Source organism: Planococcus citri, chromosome 1 (assembly GCF_950023065.1).
Source record: "Planococcus citri chromosome 1, ihPlaCitr1.1, whole genome shotgun sequence".
Lineage (NCBI taxonomy): Eukaryota > Metazoa > Arthropoda > Insecta > Hemiptera > Pseudococcidae > Planococcus > Planococcus citri.
This window is the reverse complement of record NC_088677.1, coordinates 9,080,427-9,099,954: the sequence shown is the minus strand read 5'-3', so window position 1 is coordinate 9,099,954 and position 19,528 is coordinate 9,080,427. Positions and strand designations below refer to the sequence as shown.

Genomic DNA, 19,528 nt, shown 5'->3' with positions numbered 1-19,528 from the left:
GAAGCATCAACGATTTTAAATAAGAATCCAACAATTTTGAGTAGTTCTGAAAAAGTTTTCAAAATTCCAAAATTATGATCAAAATCTCCTTGAAAATACAAATTTTTTTGATTACACCCGTCGTATGGGATTTAAATCGAAATGGTAAGGTCAAGTTTTTTAATTAGATCTAAGAATTTTTTAATTTCGGAAGGGTCGTCTGGTATGAACAGGGATCTTTCATCTATTTGTAGGGATAGTCTGTGCTGAAATGAAACGCTAAAAAATTGATTGTTTGATTCTGTAAAAAAATGAACCATTTTACAAAAAAAAAAAATCAAAGAGGTAAAAAACCAAAAAAAAAAAAAAAAAACAGCTAAAACATCAAAAAATAACCATTGCTTAAATCATATAAAATGAATGAAAAAACAAAAAAATGATAAATATGACCAAATTTTACACTAAAAACGATCAAAAAATTAAAAAAAAAAATTGTAACTTGGTTTTTTCAATTTGAATTTTATAAATTGAGGCATCAACGATTTTAAATAAGAATCTAACAACTTTGAGTAGTTCTGAAAAAGTTTTCAAAATTCCAAAATAATGATCAACTATTTTTAAGCAATTTTTTCCACTTTCTCGATTATTTGAATTGAATTTTTATAATTATAATTTTGATGATGTTTTTGAAAATCGTGACAAATTTTAGACCTTTTCAAAATTTCTTCAGCGAATTTTTGACCGATTTACCGCCCCTTTCATTCACCCCCCCCCCCCCCCTCAAAAAGGCGTTTTCAACATTCAGGAATTCTTAGAAGTTTCTCCCAAAATAGGTATAGAACTCCTCTATCAACACCTTTTTCAATTTCTTTTCAGCAGTTTTTTTGGACAGATTTACTCCTCCTATCCCCCTCCAAAAAAGTGCTTCCAACATTTAGGAATTCTCAGAAATTTTCTTCAAAATACAAGAACTTTACCAAGATTTTTTCCTAATTTTCTTCAGCAGCTTTCTTTTTACAGATTTACTGCTCTTCTCCCCCTCCCCCTCCCTAAAATCTCTTTCAATATTCAAAAAATCTTAGAAGTTTTCCCCAAAATAGGTACACAACTCTGTCAACAGATTTTTCAAATTTCTTTTCAGCAGTTTTTTCGACAGATTTACTCCCCCACTCCCTCCCCCTATTAAAAAATGTGTTTCCAACATTCAGGAATTCTTATGAAGAAGTTTCCCCAAAAATAGTAGTCACAGAACTCCACCAACACCTTTTACAACTTTTTTTTTCAGTAGTTTTTTCGACAGATTTACTCCCCCTCTCCCCCTCAAAAAAAAACTGTTTCCAACATTAAGGAATTCTCAGAAATTTTCTCCAAAATACAAGAACTTTATCAAAACCTTTTCCAAATTTTCTTCAGCAGATTTTTTTTACAGATTTACTGCTCTTCTCTTCCCCCCCCCACCCAAAAATCTCTTTCAATATTCAAAAGCTCTTAAAAGTTTTCCCCAAAATATGTACAGAACTCCATCAGGAACTTTTCCAAATTTTCTTCAGCATCTGTTTTTTCATAGATTTACTACCCCCCTTCCCTCCAAAACAGTTCTTCAAACTTCATCCAACGTTTAGGAATTTTTAGAAATTTTCCCCAAAATACAAGAACTTTGCCAAGATTTTTTCCAAATTTTCTTCAGCAACTTTTTTTTTTTACAGATTTACTGCTCTTCTCCCCCTCTTCCCCCAAAAAGTGCTTTCAATGTTCAAAAAGCTCTTAGAAATTTTTCCCAAAATACACAACTTCGTCAGAACTTTTTCAAAATTTCCTCGACAGCTTTTATCACAGATTTACCTTGTCCCTTCCCCCTTCCAAAAAAGTACTTTCAATATATTCAAGATTTATTCAGTTTTTTTTTTTTTTCATCTTTCGACTTTCTTTCTTTCTTCCACGAACTCTCGAGAATTGAAATAGAAATTGAACAAAACTACAAGTTCAATCATAATCCATTAAAACCGGTGAAAAAATATGCTAAAATCTGATTTTTTTTGAAAGGGCTGGAGAAGGTAATGAGGGAGGGGAAGGAGCTATGCAAAGGAGCAAACAGGGTTTTGAAAAATCAACCAGATTCCAAAAAGGCACATCTTAAGGGTAAATTTCCCAAAATGCTGCGATTCTAGATTTTTGAATAAAAAAAATTGCTTTACTTAGAATGCCCCTGCAAATCCTCAGCCTAAACTACATACATTTTTTGTGGTTGAAGAGACGTTGGGGAAGAGTTGAAAGATCAAAAAATTTCTTATCTAAGACACCCTGCAAATAAACATGTCAAATTTCAACCATCTAAATAAATTTAAACAGGCTCCAAGTAGGATGACATAAAACCAAAAAAAAAAAAAAAAACTCAAAAAAGGCGCGAAAATCTGACTTTCTGCACGTGGAGAGGTACTGTGGGGGAGAGGGGGGGGAGAGCTGAAACGTTGAACCTGCCAAAAAATGAGACATCTAGGCCACACTCCTTCAACTGTGTACATCAAATTACAGTCTTCCAGGTCACAATTTAGAGGAGTGGGATCAGATGTAAAAAAATTTTTCAAGGTCAAAAACGCAAAAAAAAATATTCCCCTTCCCTCCCTCCACCTGGCTGGCTGATGCTGATTTTTGGATATGTTATACAACTTTTGATACCCTTTCAATTAATACCGATATTGACCTTTTTAGTTATTTTGAATCTCCACTTTTAGCCAATTTAAAAAATTTGAACTTGAGCGAAATTTGGGTCAAGGTCATCCTTACTCAAACTTCTATCGAAGTCAACGCCAAACACCCCCACCACTAAATACCAAATTTGCGCCAATTTCGATGAAATGGCTTCAGGCTGGACCTCTTCAAAGTTGAATAAAAAAAATAGATAGATAGATAGATAGCACGAATAAAATCGAAGAAAATGGACATCTGGGGCCTTGGAAAAGGATTTTCTGTGAGATCCAGACGACTTGCAAAAATTTTTAAACGCCCTGTTTTTCAAATTGTGATATATCAACGAATAAAATTGAAGAAAATGGACATCTGAAGCCTTGAAAAAGAATTTTCTGCGAGGTCCTGGCGACTTATGAAAATTTTTGAACACCCTGTTTTTCAAATTGTGATAATATTTCAATCTCACGATTCTCAAATGACCGAATATTTGGGTTTGAAGGAAACAATGGTCAATATTTTAAGACAATTAATTAGCTCTTGGAAGGTTCCAAAATTATTTAATTAGCAGAATCTGATGACAAGGACATTAGTCTGAAATCACATCGAAAACTGGGGGTCCCATCTTGAAAAAAATTAGATAAAATAAGTAATGCTTTTTTTCTTTAGTTTTTCAAACGGTTTGGGAAACAAGTTCTCCATTTTTTTCAACTTGAACTACCTACTTATTTGAGCTAAGATTTCAAATTTTTACTTTCACAATCTCTCTCAAAAAAATTTAATTAATCAATTGATTAAAATTCCTAACAAATTACTCAACCTCAATAATCAACATCAATTTTCTAAAACTTAAATTCATTCACATTTCTTCTCTTCAACACACGACAATTGAATTTCATGTGATAAAAATTCGATTTCCAATAATTTACAAATACAATGAGTAGGTACCTAAAATTCTAAAAACACTACTCACAAAACTCCCTTCCCTCCTATCCCTTCCCCCACATCCAATCACTCGCTTTTACAAGTCAACCTTGCTCACCCTACCCGTTCAAAAATAAAAGAAAAAAATCTCCTAATTAGCACACAGATCACAAAGAATCAGAGAGACCTGTAATACCACAACACAATAGTCTGCGATCCAGACCTCCCACCATTTCCAAAAATATACTAAATAAAAGACCGAGGACACTCGGTCTTATTCACCGCTTACAGTATGGGTATTTTCTTTACATTTCTACGTCAATAAATCACCTTTCATTTCCTTCGAACAAAAAGAGAAAAAAAAGGAGGAAGAAGTTCACTTCGGGTTTCAGTTCAGAACAGACAGACAGAAAGAATGAAAGAAAGAAACTCAATTTCATGCTGTTTTAGTACCTACATAAATGTACATGTGTGTGTAAGTGTATCGAACACACTGATATATTTACGAGTCCGAGTCGATAAGTCACGGTTCGCGGGAAACACCACATCATCGATTAGAGACCAATCGCAGATCGGGTCAAATTGATTATCAGCGAATTTCTAATAATCACCTATTCATCGTGCGTAGGTTCACAATTCACATGTACTCGTATATGTAAAAATAGCATCGTTCTGTCGATGATAAAGCAATTTTTTTCTCAATAAAAAGTAAAAATTATGTAGGACAATAGCTAAGATAACCCCCCCCCTCCACCATCCACTCTCAACCTTTAATGAAATTTCAAATCACCTATCCGATGTACTAATATTATCAAGTTAACTCGTCGTAGAGATGCCAACTGCGTTCATCAGTTCATCACCATCAATTTAGATAATTCTCACACATTTTTACTGGTGTATTTTATAAACTAATACGCAATTATCATCACTCATTATCGCTGGCACGAGCTTGAACCATAAATGTACATGTACAACAAAGCACACACACATGCACATGCCAGAAGAAAATCAACATATTCGATATCCGATGACCTTTGCAATCGAGCTTTTCTCCTCTTATCTCTGATCAATTTCAAACATTACCTACAAGTTCTCGAAATCTTCACTATACTTCAACATTAGCTCGAATTTACCTGTCTTCTCGACCCGAGATTAAAATAAAATCTGTATAAATTCGTCGTTATTTTCATTTTTCATCGTACGTAGTACGCGATAAAAGAAAAAAAAACATAACCGAGCCAAATCGGATGGTTGTTTGTGGATTCGAAACACATTATACACATCGCTCGCTCATGCTCGTATCGTCATAAATAATCATATAATAAGTTATACACTCTTTTAAAATCTTATAATTGACGTAACATACAAACGTTGACATGACATGACACTGACAAGACGAACAAACGCTTCGTAGTTCGTACTCGTATATTCGTGACTTGGTAAGCCCACAATTGCGATTCATTTTCATCTCACATGATGATGAAGTTACAAGAAGGAGAAGAAGAGAGGCAGAGGCGAGAAAAAAATCACCACGCCACGTGATTTTCCTTTCTTCCGAATAGACCGCCAAAATACATGTACCCGTAACAACGTAGGGTATACGAGTATAAATGGTCGCGTTTCGTTAATTATCCGAAAATTCTTCTCGACTGTACGCGAATTAGAATCACCACGCATGATAATTGATAAAGCAGCAACCAGCAAGCAGCAGCGTTCGTGTCGGTACACTTTCCAAGGTTAAAACGTGTTAATGGAATTTTCTAGATTAATAATAATTGCCCGAACATCCTAGCCTGGCTAAATGTACACGTTTATGCGACAAAAAATGGACGTATTTTAACGCAATAAGGCACAGTTTAATTTCAAAGCCCTCCCTCCCCACCCTTCAATTTTGAGTGAAAATTAACTGTTGTAGAATAGCATTCAAAAGTGACCTTTCGACCTATCAAAAAGGGTTAAAATTTCGCGAGAAATTCAAATATTTCGAGGAAAATATTTTTTGGGGGATTTTGAAGAGTTCTGAGCTTAAAATGGGGGGGGGGGCGGGGGAGGAGGAGGATCATGATTTTTGGGATATTTCAAAAAGAGTCATGTGACCAATCGTAAAAGGTTAAAATTTCGTGGAAAATTCAAATATTTAGACGAAAATATTTTTTGGGGGATTTTGAAGAGTTCTGAGCTTAAAATAGGGGAGGGGAGGAGGAGGAGGAGGATCATGAGTCTTGGGATTTTTCAAAAAATAGGCATGTGACCAATCATAGTAGGTTAAAATTTCGTGAAAAATTCAAATATTTCGACGAAAATATTTTATGAGCGATTTTGAAGAGTTTTGAACTTGAAATAGGGGGGGGGGAGGGGGAATCATGATTTTTGGGATTTTTGAAAAAAGAGTCATGTGACCAATCGTAATAGGTTAAAATTTCGTGATAAATTCAAATATTTAGACGAAAATACTTTTTGGGGGATTTTGAAGAGTTCTGAGCTTAAAATAGGGGGGAGAAGGAGGAGGATCATGAGTCGTGGGATTTTTCAAAAAATAGGCATGTGACCAATCATAGTAGGTTAAAATTTCGTGAGAAATTCAAATATTTAGACGAAAATACTTTTTGGGCGATTTTGAAGAGATTTGGGCTTAAAATAGGGGGGGGGGGAGGATTATGATTTTTGGGATTTTTGAAAAAGGGTCATGTGACCAATCATAGTACGTTAAAATTTCGTGAGAAATTCAAATATTTAGACGAAAATATTTTTTAGGCGATTTTGAGTTTTGAGCTTAAAATAGGGGGGAGGGGGAGATCACTATTTTTGAAATTTTCTAAAAGTGGTCATGTGACCTATCAAAATGGGTTAAAATTTCGTGAGAAATTCAAATATTTTGATGAAAATATTTTTTGAGTGATTTCGAAGAGTTTTGGGCTTAAAATAGGGAGGGGGAGGGAGAGGATCATGATTTTTGGGATATTTCAAAAAAGAGTCATGTGACCAATCGTAATAGGTTAAAATTTCGTGAAAAATTCAAATATTTCAACGAAAATATTTTTTGGGGGATTTTGAAGAGGTCTGAGCTTGAAATAGGGGAGGGGAGGAGGAGGAGGAGGATCATGAGTCTTGGGATTTTTCAAGAAATAGGCATGTGACCAATCATAGTAGGTTAAAATTTCGTGAAAAATTCAAATATTTCGACGAAAATATTTTATGAGCGATTTTGAAGAGTTTTGAACTTGAAATAGGGGGGGGGGGGAGAGATCATTATTTTTGAAATTTTCCAAAAGTAGTCATGTGACCTATCAAAATGGGTTAAAATTTCGCGAGAAATTCAAATATTTCGACGACAATGTTTGTATAGTATTGGAAAAAAATTTTTGAGGCCAGATTTGGGTCATGATTTTTGGGATTTTTGAAAAAGGTGTCATAAGATTAAGACCTACAAAAATGTGCTAAAATCTCGTCAGAAAATCATAAAATTCCAACGAAACTTTTTTGAACAAATTTAAAGAACCTGGAGCCCGAAATTGGGGTCATTAATTTCGAAATTTTCCAAAAGTGGTCATGTGACCTATCAAAATGGGTTAAAATTTCGTGAGAAATTTAAATATTTCAACGAAAATGTTTTTATAGCATTAGAAAAAAATTTTTGAGGCCAGATTTGGGTCATGACTTTTGGGATTTCTGAAAAAGGTGTCACGAGACCTGAAAAAAATGAGCTAAAATCTCGTCAGAAAATCAGAAAATTCCATCGAAACTTTTTTGAACAAATTTACTCGTAAAAAACCTGGAGCCCAAAATTGGGGTCATTAATTTCGAAATTTTCCAAAACTGGTCATGTGACCTATCAAAATGGGTTAAAATTTCGCGAAAAATTCGAATATTTTGACGAATATATTTTTAGAGTATTTTTGAAGAATTTTGAAGCCAAGATCTGCTCATGATTTTCGAGTTATTCGAAACAGATGTCATCTGACCTATGAAAATATAAAAAAAATTTCTTGAGGAATCCGAATATATCTACGACAACGTTTTTTGAGTATGTTTGAAGAATTACGAGCTACGAGTAATTTTTTTTTTTTTGGAGTGTTTGAAAAAAGGGTCATGAGACCTATCAAAATGGGTTAAAATTTCATGCGAGCACATTTGAAGAACTTTGAGCTCGAAATCGTGGTCATTATTTTTGATTTTTTTTAAAGGGTCACGCGACCCATCAAAATGAGTTGAAATTTCACGAGAATTTCGAATGTTTCAACGAAAATGTTTTTCGAGCATGTTTGAAGAATTACGAGCCCAAAATTGGGGCTTTTGGAGTGTTCCAAAAAAGGGGCATGTGACTTATCAAAATGGGTTAAAATTTCATGAGAAATTCGAATATTTTGTTTTTTTGGGACATTTTTGGAGAACTTGAAGCCCGAAATTGGGGTCATTATTTTTGAAATTTTCCAAAAAGTAGCCACGTGACCTATCAAAATAGGTCGAAATTCAACGTGAAATTCAAAGATTTCGATGAAAATATTTTTCAGGAGTTTTTGAAGAATTTTGAGCCAAAAACTGAGGACATGATTTTTGCATGTTTGAAAAAGACTCATGGGTTAAAATTTCGAACTAAGAGATCCAAATATTTCGACGAAAATGTTCTTAGTAAGCATTTTTGAAAAATTTTCAAGTCCAGAATTGGGTCACGATTTATAAAATTTTTGAAAAAAGATGTCACAAAACCTGTCAGATTGGATTGAAATTCTATTTTTCCATAAATTTAAAAATATTGTTAAAAAGATGCTTTTTGAGCATTGGACTACCGAGTCGAATTCCTTTTCAAAAAATAATTACACAATATACGACTCGTCGAAGTAGTGATAATCGTACAATTTCTATGACTTAAGATAACTTTAATTCGAAACTACCGTTCGTCTTTATCGGAAAGAATGACCTCGAAGGGCAAAGGGGGGACTTTAATTACCCATCAACATCGTTTGTAAACTGTAAACTGTCTAGAGGTTTGATTTTACCCTATCATGTCTATCACTACAAAGTACATTTTATACTGTTACTGTTAGGTACTACAGCTACATTTATACTACTAATATGTACGAGTACGTATGTAATTCTGGGAAATGCACGAGTTAAGCTACCTAAAATTTAGTACATATAAGAGGTACATGGAAATCGTCATTATCGCTCGTTTAATGTCGAACACGTCGTTCATTCTCGTAAAACCGAGACGAAATTCCGAACATCAAAAGCGATTATTTTTAACCACCGATACCGCCGCTGCTCGCTCTGTTCGTGCAACGTTTTTATGTACGTACATATTTTTAGTATCTACTATTCTACGCACTTGCATATGTGCTCGGCGAGAAGAAGAAATACATAGAGGATGAGACCGAGTGAGGGAAGCCGAAGTCGATCGTGTGTGGTGGTTGTGGAAGATTATACGAGAAAGACCAGATGTTGGTTGAAATGGTGGAAATGTTATTATTGTGTAGAATGTATATTGCCAGTTAGGAAATTACTATAGTACTCGTATATAGATGTGTAATATGTAGTATAAGTCTAGAGGTTGTTTATTTGGCATCGTGCGATGGCGCTTTTTACCCGAACGGGTGGAACAAAACGTGATCATTACCGTTTGAATGGGTATAAATAAATACTCGTACAAAGATATTATTATTATGGGTACATAAGGTGTTCCGAAATCACCTAACAAGTGAGGTAAGTGTTACAATCGTTACAGAAATTTTTGAACTGGACAAAAGGGAGTCGAAAGAGGACCCTAAAATACACCATCAGTGAAAATTTGAACTACTGAAATTCATTTCCAAATTTTTGGATAATTTTGGAGATTTCCAATTTGGGCCATTCCCCGTGAGAAAAAAAGTCAAAATTTGATCAAATTATAGCAACAGGTTGAAATTTCGTTTAGATCAAACTTTCGAGCTCTCGAGTCAATTAATAATGATTTTGAGCCATTCTGGAGCCTCCAGCGGATTTTGGAATTCTCCAGATTTCGAAAAAACGTCATAACCGAGGTCAAAATGAAATTCAGAACCTGCCAACTCGAATTATACCATCTTTGGAACCCTTCCGGTCAATTATTTTCAAAATCCATTGGTGCCAGTTCAAATCCAAAATTTCTCCAGTAAGTAATTATTTTTGAAAAAAAAACGCACGGTTTGCGAACCAGTGATTGGAAAAATCTGAAATTTGACAAGTATCCTATTTTTGACCCCCCCCCCTTTCTGAGTCAATAGGTGATGGTTTCGAGTCATTCTGGAGCCTCCAGCGGATTTTCAGATTTTTAAAATTTTTTTCATTCCATTTTTTTTGAGCTTTTCCAAGTTGATTTTTTTTAGGGGAGGGGGGGGGGGGGGTGAGTTTCGTGAAAAAAGACCAAACATGACTTGGAAAATGCGAAGAACCATAGGAAATTTACCCTTGAAAAGGATTTTATCGAGAAGGTGTTTTTTCAATAATTTTCATCAATTTCTCCTGAATTTCAATTTTTTTTCATTTTCTAAAAATTTGAGGGCTTTACTTGGGACAAGAGAACCAAAATTGATTGAGGGACCAAAAAAAAATTCTCAAGGTTACTTAAAAGAATTCTGAGGCAGAATTTGAGATTTTCAACAAATTATTTCATATTTTTTCGAAGGAATGAGGGGAAAAGTTCTTTTAATTTCCAATCCGAAGAAAACCCAAAATTTTTAGGTATTTTTCAACAATTTAATTTTTTTTTTTTTCATAAACTTGCGAAGCTAAGAGAAGTCATTTCGAGTAATTCTGATGCACAGACGTGGGCTTAAAACAAAATTACCAATCAAATTCTAACAATTTTTGTGTTTTTTTCAGTGGCTCTCAAGATCACTTATGTATTTTGACTTACAGCGAAATGTTCAAAAAGTAGGAAATCATTCTCATCAAATATCACAATTGGAGAAGGGGCGAGGGGGAAGATTGAGCTTTAATTTTTTTTTAAAAAAAAACAACAACACAATTTCAAACAATTTTTCCCTGTTTAAGAGCCGAAATATTTTCAAATAAACATCAAACACCCACAAATTTTTTTATATTTACTTACAAATTCTATCATGATTTTACAGGCAACAGTTCTAGAGTGTTATCTTTCCATATGAACTTGGTTTGAAGCAGCAGCCAATCGAATGGAAGGGGGAAGGGGGTCACGAAATGGCAGAAACCTTTTTGAACCGAATAAGACCATCGCCAACCAACATTTCAGGAGCTGAAGAGCATTTTTCGATTTTTGGCGAATTTTAAAAATAAAATTTGGGTCAAAATTTGAGAAAGTCAAAATTTCTTCAAATTGTCCAATTGACCAAGAAAGCAGAAATCGGGACTCATCTTATTTTTGACACCCCCCCCCCCCCCGCTAAACAGTTTAGAAGTTATTAGAACCGTTTTAGGACGTTCTGGAGCTTCCAGTAATTTTTTGGAAACTCCAGATTTTTACAAGGTGCATAAAAACTGTCAATAAAACTGAAATTTCGTATTTCCTCTCATTTCAACTCTTCCAGTAATAATTAAAAACGATTTTTAATCAATTTGGCCAGTTCTGGAGCCTCCAGTAAATTTTGGAAAGCTTAAATTCTCTCGAAATTTTACTCAATGAAGTTAAAAACCTAAAATTTACTCCGTACCATAATTTCAACACGTTAAGTCAGTTTCAAGAACTTCTGGAGCCTCCAGCCAAATTTTGAAAATTTCAAATTTTTTCAAAAGCCATAAAAACTGTCAATAGAAAGCTGAAACTTTCACTTTTATTTCATTTTCAACTCTTCCAGCCAACCGGGAAATGGTTTCAAACCGTTTTGAATAAGTCTGGAGCCTCCAGCAGATTTTAAAAGTAGAAATTTCCACAAAATTTTACCCATTTTAGTTTGAAAATTAATGTTAATTAAAAATAAAGACTCTAATTTCAACAATCTGAATCAATTGGAAGTGGTTCCAAGCTGTCCTGGAGCCTGTTGCCATTTCCTGAAAATTCCAGATTTTTACAAAGCACAATAAAAACTGTAAATAAAGTTGAAATTTGATATTTTATTCTATTCTCAACTCTCTGAGTCCATTGGAAACGGTTTTGAACCGTTTTGAGCAGCTCTGGAGCCTCCAGCAGATTTTTCAAAGTTGAAATTCTCTTCAAATCTTGATCAATGAAGTTGAAAATCTCAATTTCACTCACAATACCCTCATTTCTAACAACACGCTAAGTCGATTGAAGGTGATTTCAAGCCACTCTGGAGCCTCCAGCCAAATTTCGAAAATTTCAGATTTTTTTAAAAGCCATAAAAACTGTTAAAAGAAAACCAAAATTTTCACATTTATTTAATTTTCAACTCTTTCAGTCGATTGGGAAAGGAAACAGTTTCGGATAGTTTTGAACAGCTCTGGACTACTGGAGCCTCCAGCAGATTTTGAAAGTAGAAATTTCCGCAAAATTGTACACATTTTAGTTCGAAAATTAAGGTTTACTAAAAATAAAGACACTAATTTCAACAATCTGAATCAACTGGAAGTGGTTTCAAGCTGTTCTGGAGCCTGCTGTCATTTCCTGGAAATTCCAGATTTTTACAAAGCATCGTAAAAACTGTCAATAAAACTAAAATTTGATATTTATTCTATTCTCAACTCTCTGAGTCCATTGGGAACGGTTTTGAACCGTTTTGAGCAACTCTGGAGCCTCCAGCTGATTTTTCAAAGTTTAAATTCCCTCCAAATCTTAATCAATGAAGTTGAAAATCTCAATTTTACTCACAATACCCTCGTTTCAACAACACGCCAAGTCGATTGAAGGTGATTTCAAGCCACTCTGGAGCCTCCAGCCATATTTTGAGAATTTCCAGATCTTCAAAAAAATACCACAAGCTTCGTCCAAATCAACTTCAGTTCTGGTAAATTTTAGCAGCTTCATTTGAATAACATTTTTGAGGAATTTCAACTTTCCAAAATCTGCTGGAGGCTCCAGAACTGTTCAAAATTGCTCGAAACCGTTTCCAATCGATCCGAGGGGTCGAAAATAGGCCACGTACCAAATTTCAAAATTCTAGGTCAATTCGTTAAAATTTGGATTTTTTTTCATTTTTGGCCTTAAATTTTCAAAAATTCTAAAAATCAAAAAATGGACTTCAGCACCCGAAATTTTGATTGGTGATGTTGTTTTTCGCATTTTCTTTCCATTTAGCTGTGTCAGGGTCAATAATTTTGATTCAAAAGGGAGGGGGGAAGAAACAGTCACATTGACATTTCACTCTGAAGAAGAAATTGTCCAGAACTGCAAAAATTAAACGCTGGCTGGCTCTTGGGTTTGCCAGCAGAAGTGAAGTTTGATAAAAATCAGAGGACCTCAGGTGTCTTACAATAGGACAAAACTCCCCGTCCCTTCCCTTCCCTTCCTACGATAGTTCCATCATGATACAGAATAAAATTCATACCCCCACTTAAATTATCCAACACCTAACCTAGTGATAATATCTAGATTCAATCAAAATCATCAAATTACCTGTGCAATCTATCCTGCCTTTCTCTATCGTGCGCATACGCTCGTTCTCGTTCGGCCAGCAGCTCTTCGGCGGAGAGGGAGACGAGATGCGGATGGCCGGCGGCGGCCATCGGCATGCCGGGAAATCGTTGCTGTTTCCATAGCATCTCCGGTATGGGAGACGTGTATATATTATGCGGCGGTAACTGATGATGCAAAGGATGCGGGGTAATCATTGGTACGACGGTAGGCGGATAATGGGCGGGCGTTGAAGGCGCGGCAACTCCGGACGCGGGCGACACTACGGATGCGGCGGAAGACGACGGCGATCCGGCAACCACCGCCGGATGGGACATCAGCAACGACTGATGTTGCACACTATCGATATGACGGACACTCCGATCCGCAACTAGCAACAGATTCGGATCACGCCACACGCGAACACCATCTAAGGTCGCGGCTGACGGATGATGATGCTGCGGATGATGCTGGTAATACGGATGCGGCGCCGGCGATTTTCTGATCAATTGCGGCGACTGCGAATGATGATGATGCTGTTGTTGTTGTTGATGATGCTGATGCAGAGATCCACCTCCACCTCCGCCACCACCACCACCACCTTCGTCTCCTAGACTGCTCAATGCGCTCGAACGCGAACCAGAACGCTCGTCGCTGCTACCGCTGCCGGCGCTCGAGCTGCTGCTGGAGCCGCCTCGCGAACTGATACCGCTGTCCGACGATGCCCTATCGTCTGTATATCGCGAAGCCGTTAAAGATAGCGGCACGCTGCTGCCAGAAATATCCTCCATTCTTCCAAGGTGTAACCTTTGAGACGACCGAGGCGCTGTTTAATACGATCCTCCGCGGAGGATTCGACATATCGTTGAATGTCGTCGAACCGCGCGCCAACAATACCGAAACGATATGAAAATCACCGCCAATATTGCGACGACGATGACACGTTCAAAGATGTTGCTGGTCTGCTGCTGATGCTCCAGATAATGGTGGTGGTGTTGATGGTGGTGGTTTTGGTGGTAGTATTTTCACGATTACGTTGACACCTTTCCAAAATTTCCGCTAACGTTTGATCGAATCTGCGCATTAGAATTTCATTTCCAAATACCAGACGACGATGATGATACTAGAAAATCCTCTCATCATTGGAAACCTGTACAACAAACAAAAAAACCGACGATTAGGATAACGTTACAAGTATTGAGCAATACCAAGCTATAACACAGTGTACATATAAAAGATCTTCTGAAGCAATATGTACCTACTCTCCAGTCTGCTAGAAAAAGATATCTACCCTAGCACCCTAAAAAACAGGTACACGACCGGTTGGTTACTTCAGGAAAGACCTCATCACCACTCGTCCTATCTATCTTTTCTTCTCTCACACAGTTCATCTCTTTTCACAGCGTCCGACCCCGATAGGTATCCTACCACATCGTAACAGATGTTTTCCATCAGGTCGTCATGTGTTTTCTCACCCTTGCTTCGCCCACATCGTAATTCTTTGAGCCTTTGCAACACTTGTACGATTATAGTGCATTATATAAATATGGATCCGAATCCGAGGTATTTAAAATAGAGACGACGATGACGACGACGCCATAATAATAAAGGAACCGAATTTTAGGGTGAAGATGGCTCTTAAAGCATTGAGAATAATTCCAATTCCAACGTCTGGCCTTGTGTTGGAAATTACATCTGATCTCTAGCCGAACGATTTATCGATAACCTTATTTGAACGACTGACCACTTGATGAAGGTGATGATGAAGGTGAAAATCGATCATTTTTGAAAAGATTGAACACCCTTCATGATCGAAATTGAAAATAAAAAAAATCAATCAATTATAAAATCGATTTGTTGACACGAAAAAAAAATGCAATTTTTGTTCATTTGCTGTCGAAGAATAATTAAATAAAATATAGCAACAGAAAACGAGCCATATTTTTGGGGATCAATCAATCTTATTTCAACCATGATCGATTTTTCATTGAGAAGTTCATTTTTTTTTTGAGGATGAAATTGATTTATATTTTGAACCATGTTCGGACATCATGAGATCGAGAATCAGAAATGATTCGATTTTTGAGGTTCGATTAATTTTTTTTTCGACCTTGATCGATTTTCAGTGGAGGAGTCGCGATTTTCAAAGCTAATTTTCATTTCTCATTTTGAACATAAATGCTCATTGTGGGGGTGGGGGGAAGGGTCAAATATGGCAAATGAATCGATTTCAGGCATTAGATAAATCGATTATCGATCATGATGAGATTTTTAATCCAAGAATTTGTTTTTGAGACTATTTAGAGGCCGAAAATTGATATTAATTTTGAACATTTTTCGATCATGATCGATTTCAGATTCCAAATTGTACTTTTCAAGGCTCGAAAAATCGATTTCTCGCGTTCGATTAATCGATTTTCGATCAAAATCGATTATTAATCCTGAAGTTTTATTCGGAGGTTAAAATTGATTTTCATTCTGAACAATATATTCGATCTTATGAAATCGAAAATCGCAAATGAATCGAGTTTAGGCATTCGATTAATTGATTTTCGATCATGATCGATTTCAGATCCCCAAGTTTACTTTTGAGCCTAAAATTAAATCAATTCTGATTTTGAAAATGCTCGATTGTTAGATTGAAAATCATAAAAAAATCGATTTCTCGCGTTCGATTAATCGATTTTCGATCACAATCGATTATTGATCCTGATTTTTTTATTTTGAGGTTGAAATAGATTTTCATTCTGAACAATATGTTCGATCTTAAGAAATTGAAAATCGCAAATGAATCGATTTTAGGCATTTGATTAATTGATTTTCGATCATGATCGATTTCAGATCCCAAAGTTTACTTTTGAGCTTAAAATTAAATCAATTCTGATTTTGAAAATGCTTGATCACTGGATTGAAAATCATATATAAAAATCGATTTCTCGCGTTCGATTAATCGATTTTCGATCAAAATCGATTATTGATCCTGAAGTTCTATTCGGAGGTTGAAATTTATTTTCATTCTGAACATGTTCGATCTTACGAAATCGAAAATCGCAAATGAATCGATTTTAGGCACTCGATTAATTGATTTTCGATCATGATCGATTTCAAATCCCCAAGTTTACTTTTGAGCCGAAAATTAAATTCATTCTCATTTTGAAAATACTCGATCATTGGATTGAAAATCAGAAAAAATCGATTTCTTACTTTCAATTAATCGATTTTCAATCATGATCGATTATTGATGATCCCACAGTATATTTTTATGAAGCTAAGTACACACGTATTTTGAGGTTGAACTCGATTTTCATTCCGAACATGTTCGATCTAATGAAATCGAAAATCGCAAATGAATCGATTCTGGGCATTCGATTGATCGACTTTAGATCTCAAAGTCTACTTCTGACTTTGAGTCTAAAATTCATTCTCATTTTGAAAACGTTCGATCATCAAAATTAAAAATCAAATCATAAATAAATCGATTTCTCGAGTTCGATTAATCGATTTTTCAATCGTAATCGATTATTGATCCCGAAGTTCATTTTCGAATCTACGTATCTTTAGGTTGAAATTGATTTTCAATCTCAACATATTCGATCTTATGTAATCAAAAATCGCAAATGGATCGATTTTGAGCATTCAATTAATCGATTTTAGATCATGATCGACTTTCTTGATCCGGGAATTTACTTCTGAGGCTAAAATTGTTTTTTTTCCACAATAAAATCGCAATAATGAATCAATATTTGAGTTAAGTTTCAATTTTCGATTATTTTTGAGCAGCTTTTTGACTTTGAATTTAAACGCATCGACAGTTTTTTGAGAAACTGTTCAACTTTGAAAGCCCATAGTTATCTCTAGACTAATGAAGCTTGGAGCAAATCTGCTTGCAGAATTCTGAAAAGAATCAATTTTTTCAAAATTAGAAACGCTCAAAGCTGAATTTTCAATACGAAAGTCCAACTATTCGTAATGAATACAAAGATTTAAGGCCACCATCTAAAAATTTGAAAAAGTTAATTTCAACAAAAATAATGGGATCTCAACATCCATTGATGGTAGGAGGGAGAAGAGCACAAGGGCTCAAAACTCCGATTGAAATTCAAAAAAACCCAAAAAATTAAGAGTAAAATTCTTCTGAACCCCTTCTCCGCTTCTTGGTGCCCAAATTCCAACTCAGGGGTGACAGGAGATCCATCTTTTGCAATGTTTTAGAGGAGGCTTAGTGCAAAAATAAAATTACGAAAAGGAACTTCGGCGAATAATTTTGACTTCATTGGGGGTGGGGGGCATTTTAGGTCATTCAAGAGCACTAAAACTATCGAAGAAAAAAAATCGAGAATGTGACTGATTTGATCATTTTCTCGACCAAGAAACTGAAATCAGCTGATTTTCCAAATTTTGGGAGCATTCCCCCCCCCCCTGAAATATCAATTTCAATTTTTCATAAAAAAATCTCTATTGAGTCAAGTGATTGAAATTTTGAAAAAATATTGAAGCTCATAACGTCATAACCGTTCCTCTAATCCGTCTCCACATATTTTTGAATTCATCTTTTTAGTGCCCCTCCAGCTGCATCATTTTGAAAAAATAAACAATTATGGGGGTTAAATTTGAGAATCGTATGCAAAAAAAAATTAAAAAGAAGAGATGAATTGAAAATACATTCACTCCGATCAGTGTTGCCAAGTCAATTTCATTAAAAAATGAATAAATCTCATTCAAGAATATACCCTATGATCAGAAAATAATCAATACGTAAAAACATCACCTTTACTACTCATCTCAAATCTCACCGACATCGGCAGCTTCCTGCAAGTTCTTCACCACCTTCTCCACCTCCTTCCCCCCTTCGTACACCAAACTCGATGATTTCTAAACCATCTCTTCCCTCGCACAATATTCGTCTTCGCCCAGACCCAATTCCGCGAATCGATTACCCATCACGTGATCGAATTTTCAACTCGAATAGGAAATTATTTACTACGACTTGGCACAAACACGTTATCCACCTTTTATAGGCACCTAAAACACGACTCACATTTCACCTGCCCATCTCTCCTCGTGCTCTTCTCTCTGCCACTTGCGACGACCGAGACCGGGACAGCTTGCACATCGTGTTTAATTACCAAGAAGAAGAATCGCTTTGCCAGCAACTATCCTTACCATTTTACGAGTTATCTCGAAAAGAACTCGTCTCCCGCCGTCGTCGTCGTCTTCGAGCAAGCAACACAAAGTATACATATAAAATAACCAGACCCGATGCGAATGTATTAACCGGTTTCTCGGCGCGCGTTTTCCTTTTTTTTTGGTTCGGTTTGTTTCCTTTTTCTTTCGTCTTGAATACGAATTGGATCACGCTAAGGTAGAAGCAGAAATCACATGTTCTTTGCACACGATTACGACTCGTATAAATATCTTTCTTCAATTCAACCATATAACCAGTTTTGTGAGAAATAAAATCATCTCACACGAACAATTAGGTATTGAAAATAGTAAAAATATAATCCGCGAAATGAATTCAAAGCTCCAGTAATCGTAGCAATAAATCAACTTCTGTGTTCACTCCCCACCCCACATCACCAAAATACCAACTAAATATGTTAATCGAATCGATTCCTCGACACTTGCACCGCATCTCATCAGGTTCATTACCAATTTCCACACCTACATTCGCCCACATCGTCATCATCGTCGGTCATTTTATCGCGAAATACGAGTACTTATCTCGAAATAGGTCACAGGATATAACACACTTTTCCTTTTCCTCATTTCTCTGTTATCAAATACACAGCATAACATGATAAAAACCATGTAGCCCAGCATCATCATCATCATCATCATCGTCGTCGTCGTTGGTAAAATTCACAACAACACTAGACACAGATAAAACTACCCACTCTCTCTCTCCTCCTCCATTCCAAGAACTGTCATAAAAGTCATAATTTTCCCAGCTGACTTCGAGCACCGTACAATGAATCAAATTCTCGCGTAATTCAACTTCCATTTATTTTACTCGTGTATTTTCGTTCGATGCGATGATTTCATCTCGTCGACTCGTCGTCGTATAGCCAAAAGGTACACGTACTTTGATACTCGTATAGTACACAGGATGGATGGTGCGATAAAGAGCATCATGACGTGTCCGCCTCTCATCTACCTCTCCGACGAAAAAATCGAATCGAATACACCAGATGAAAATAACCAAACACCCGAAACCGGTTCAAATGACGCATCATTTCGTTGCTATGGTCTTCGTGACCGTCACAGATAATTTACCATGATGGAGGAAAAAAAAACAAAGAATGGGGCAAAGCTACTAAATCAATTGCAATGAAAAAGAAGATCACGATGCGTGCTAGTAACAAAAACACTCCATCTTGGTAAATACAATTTCTTTCCACTTCACATTCATCAGCAGGCAGTTCGCGAAACACGTGAGAA

At 35.9% G+C, this 19,528-nt stretch overlaps 1 protein-coding gene across 9 annotated transcripts in view; it reads right to left on the bottom strand.

Annotated features, from left to right (window-relative positions):
- The window catches only part of LOC135846728 (lysine-specific demethylase 3B-like), a 327,018-nt gene that overhangs the window by 64,483 nt on the left and 243,007 nt on the right, over positions 1-19,528 (bottom strand). For all 9 annotated transcript variants that reach the window (XM_065365998.1, XM_065366006.1, XM_065366035.1 and 6 more), the window contains one exon: positions 13,091-14,237. In XM_065365998.1, coding sequence (XP_065222070.1) covers positions 13,091-13,878 — 788 coding nt within the window. In that variant the 5' untranslated portion in view covers positions 13,879-14,237. The remainder of the gene's footprint in view (positions 1-13,090; positions 14,238-19,528) is intronic.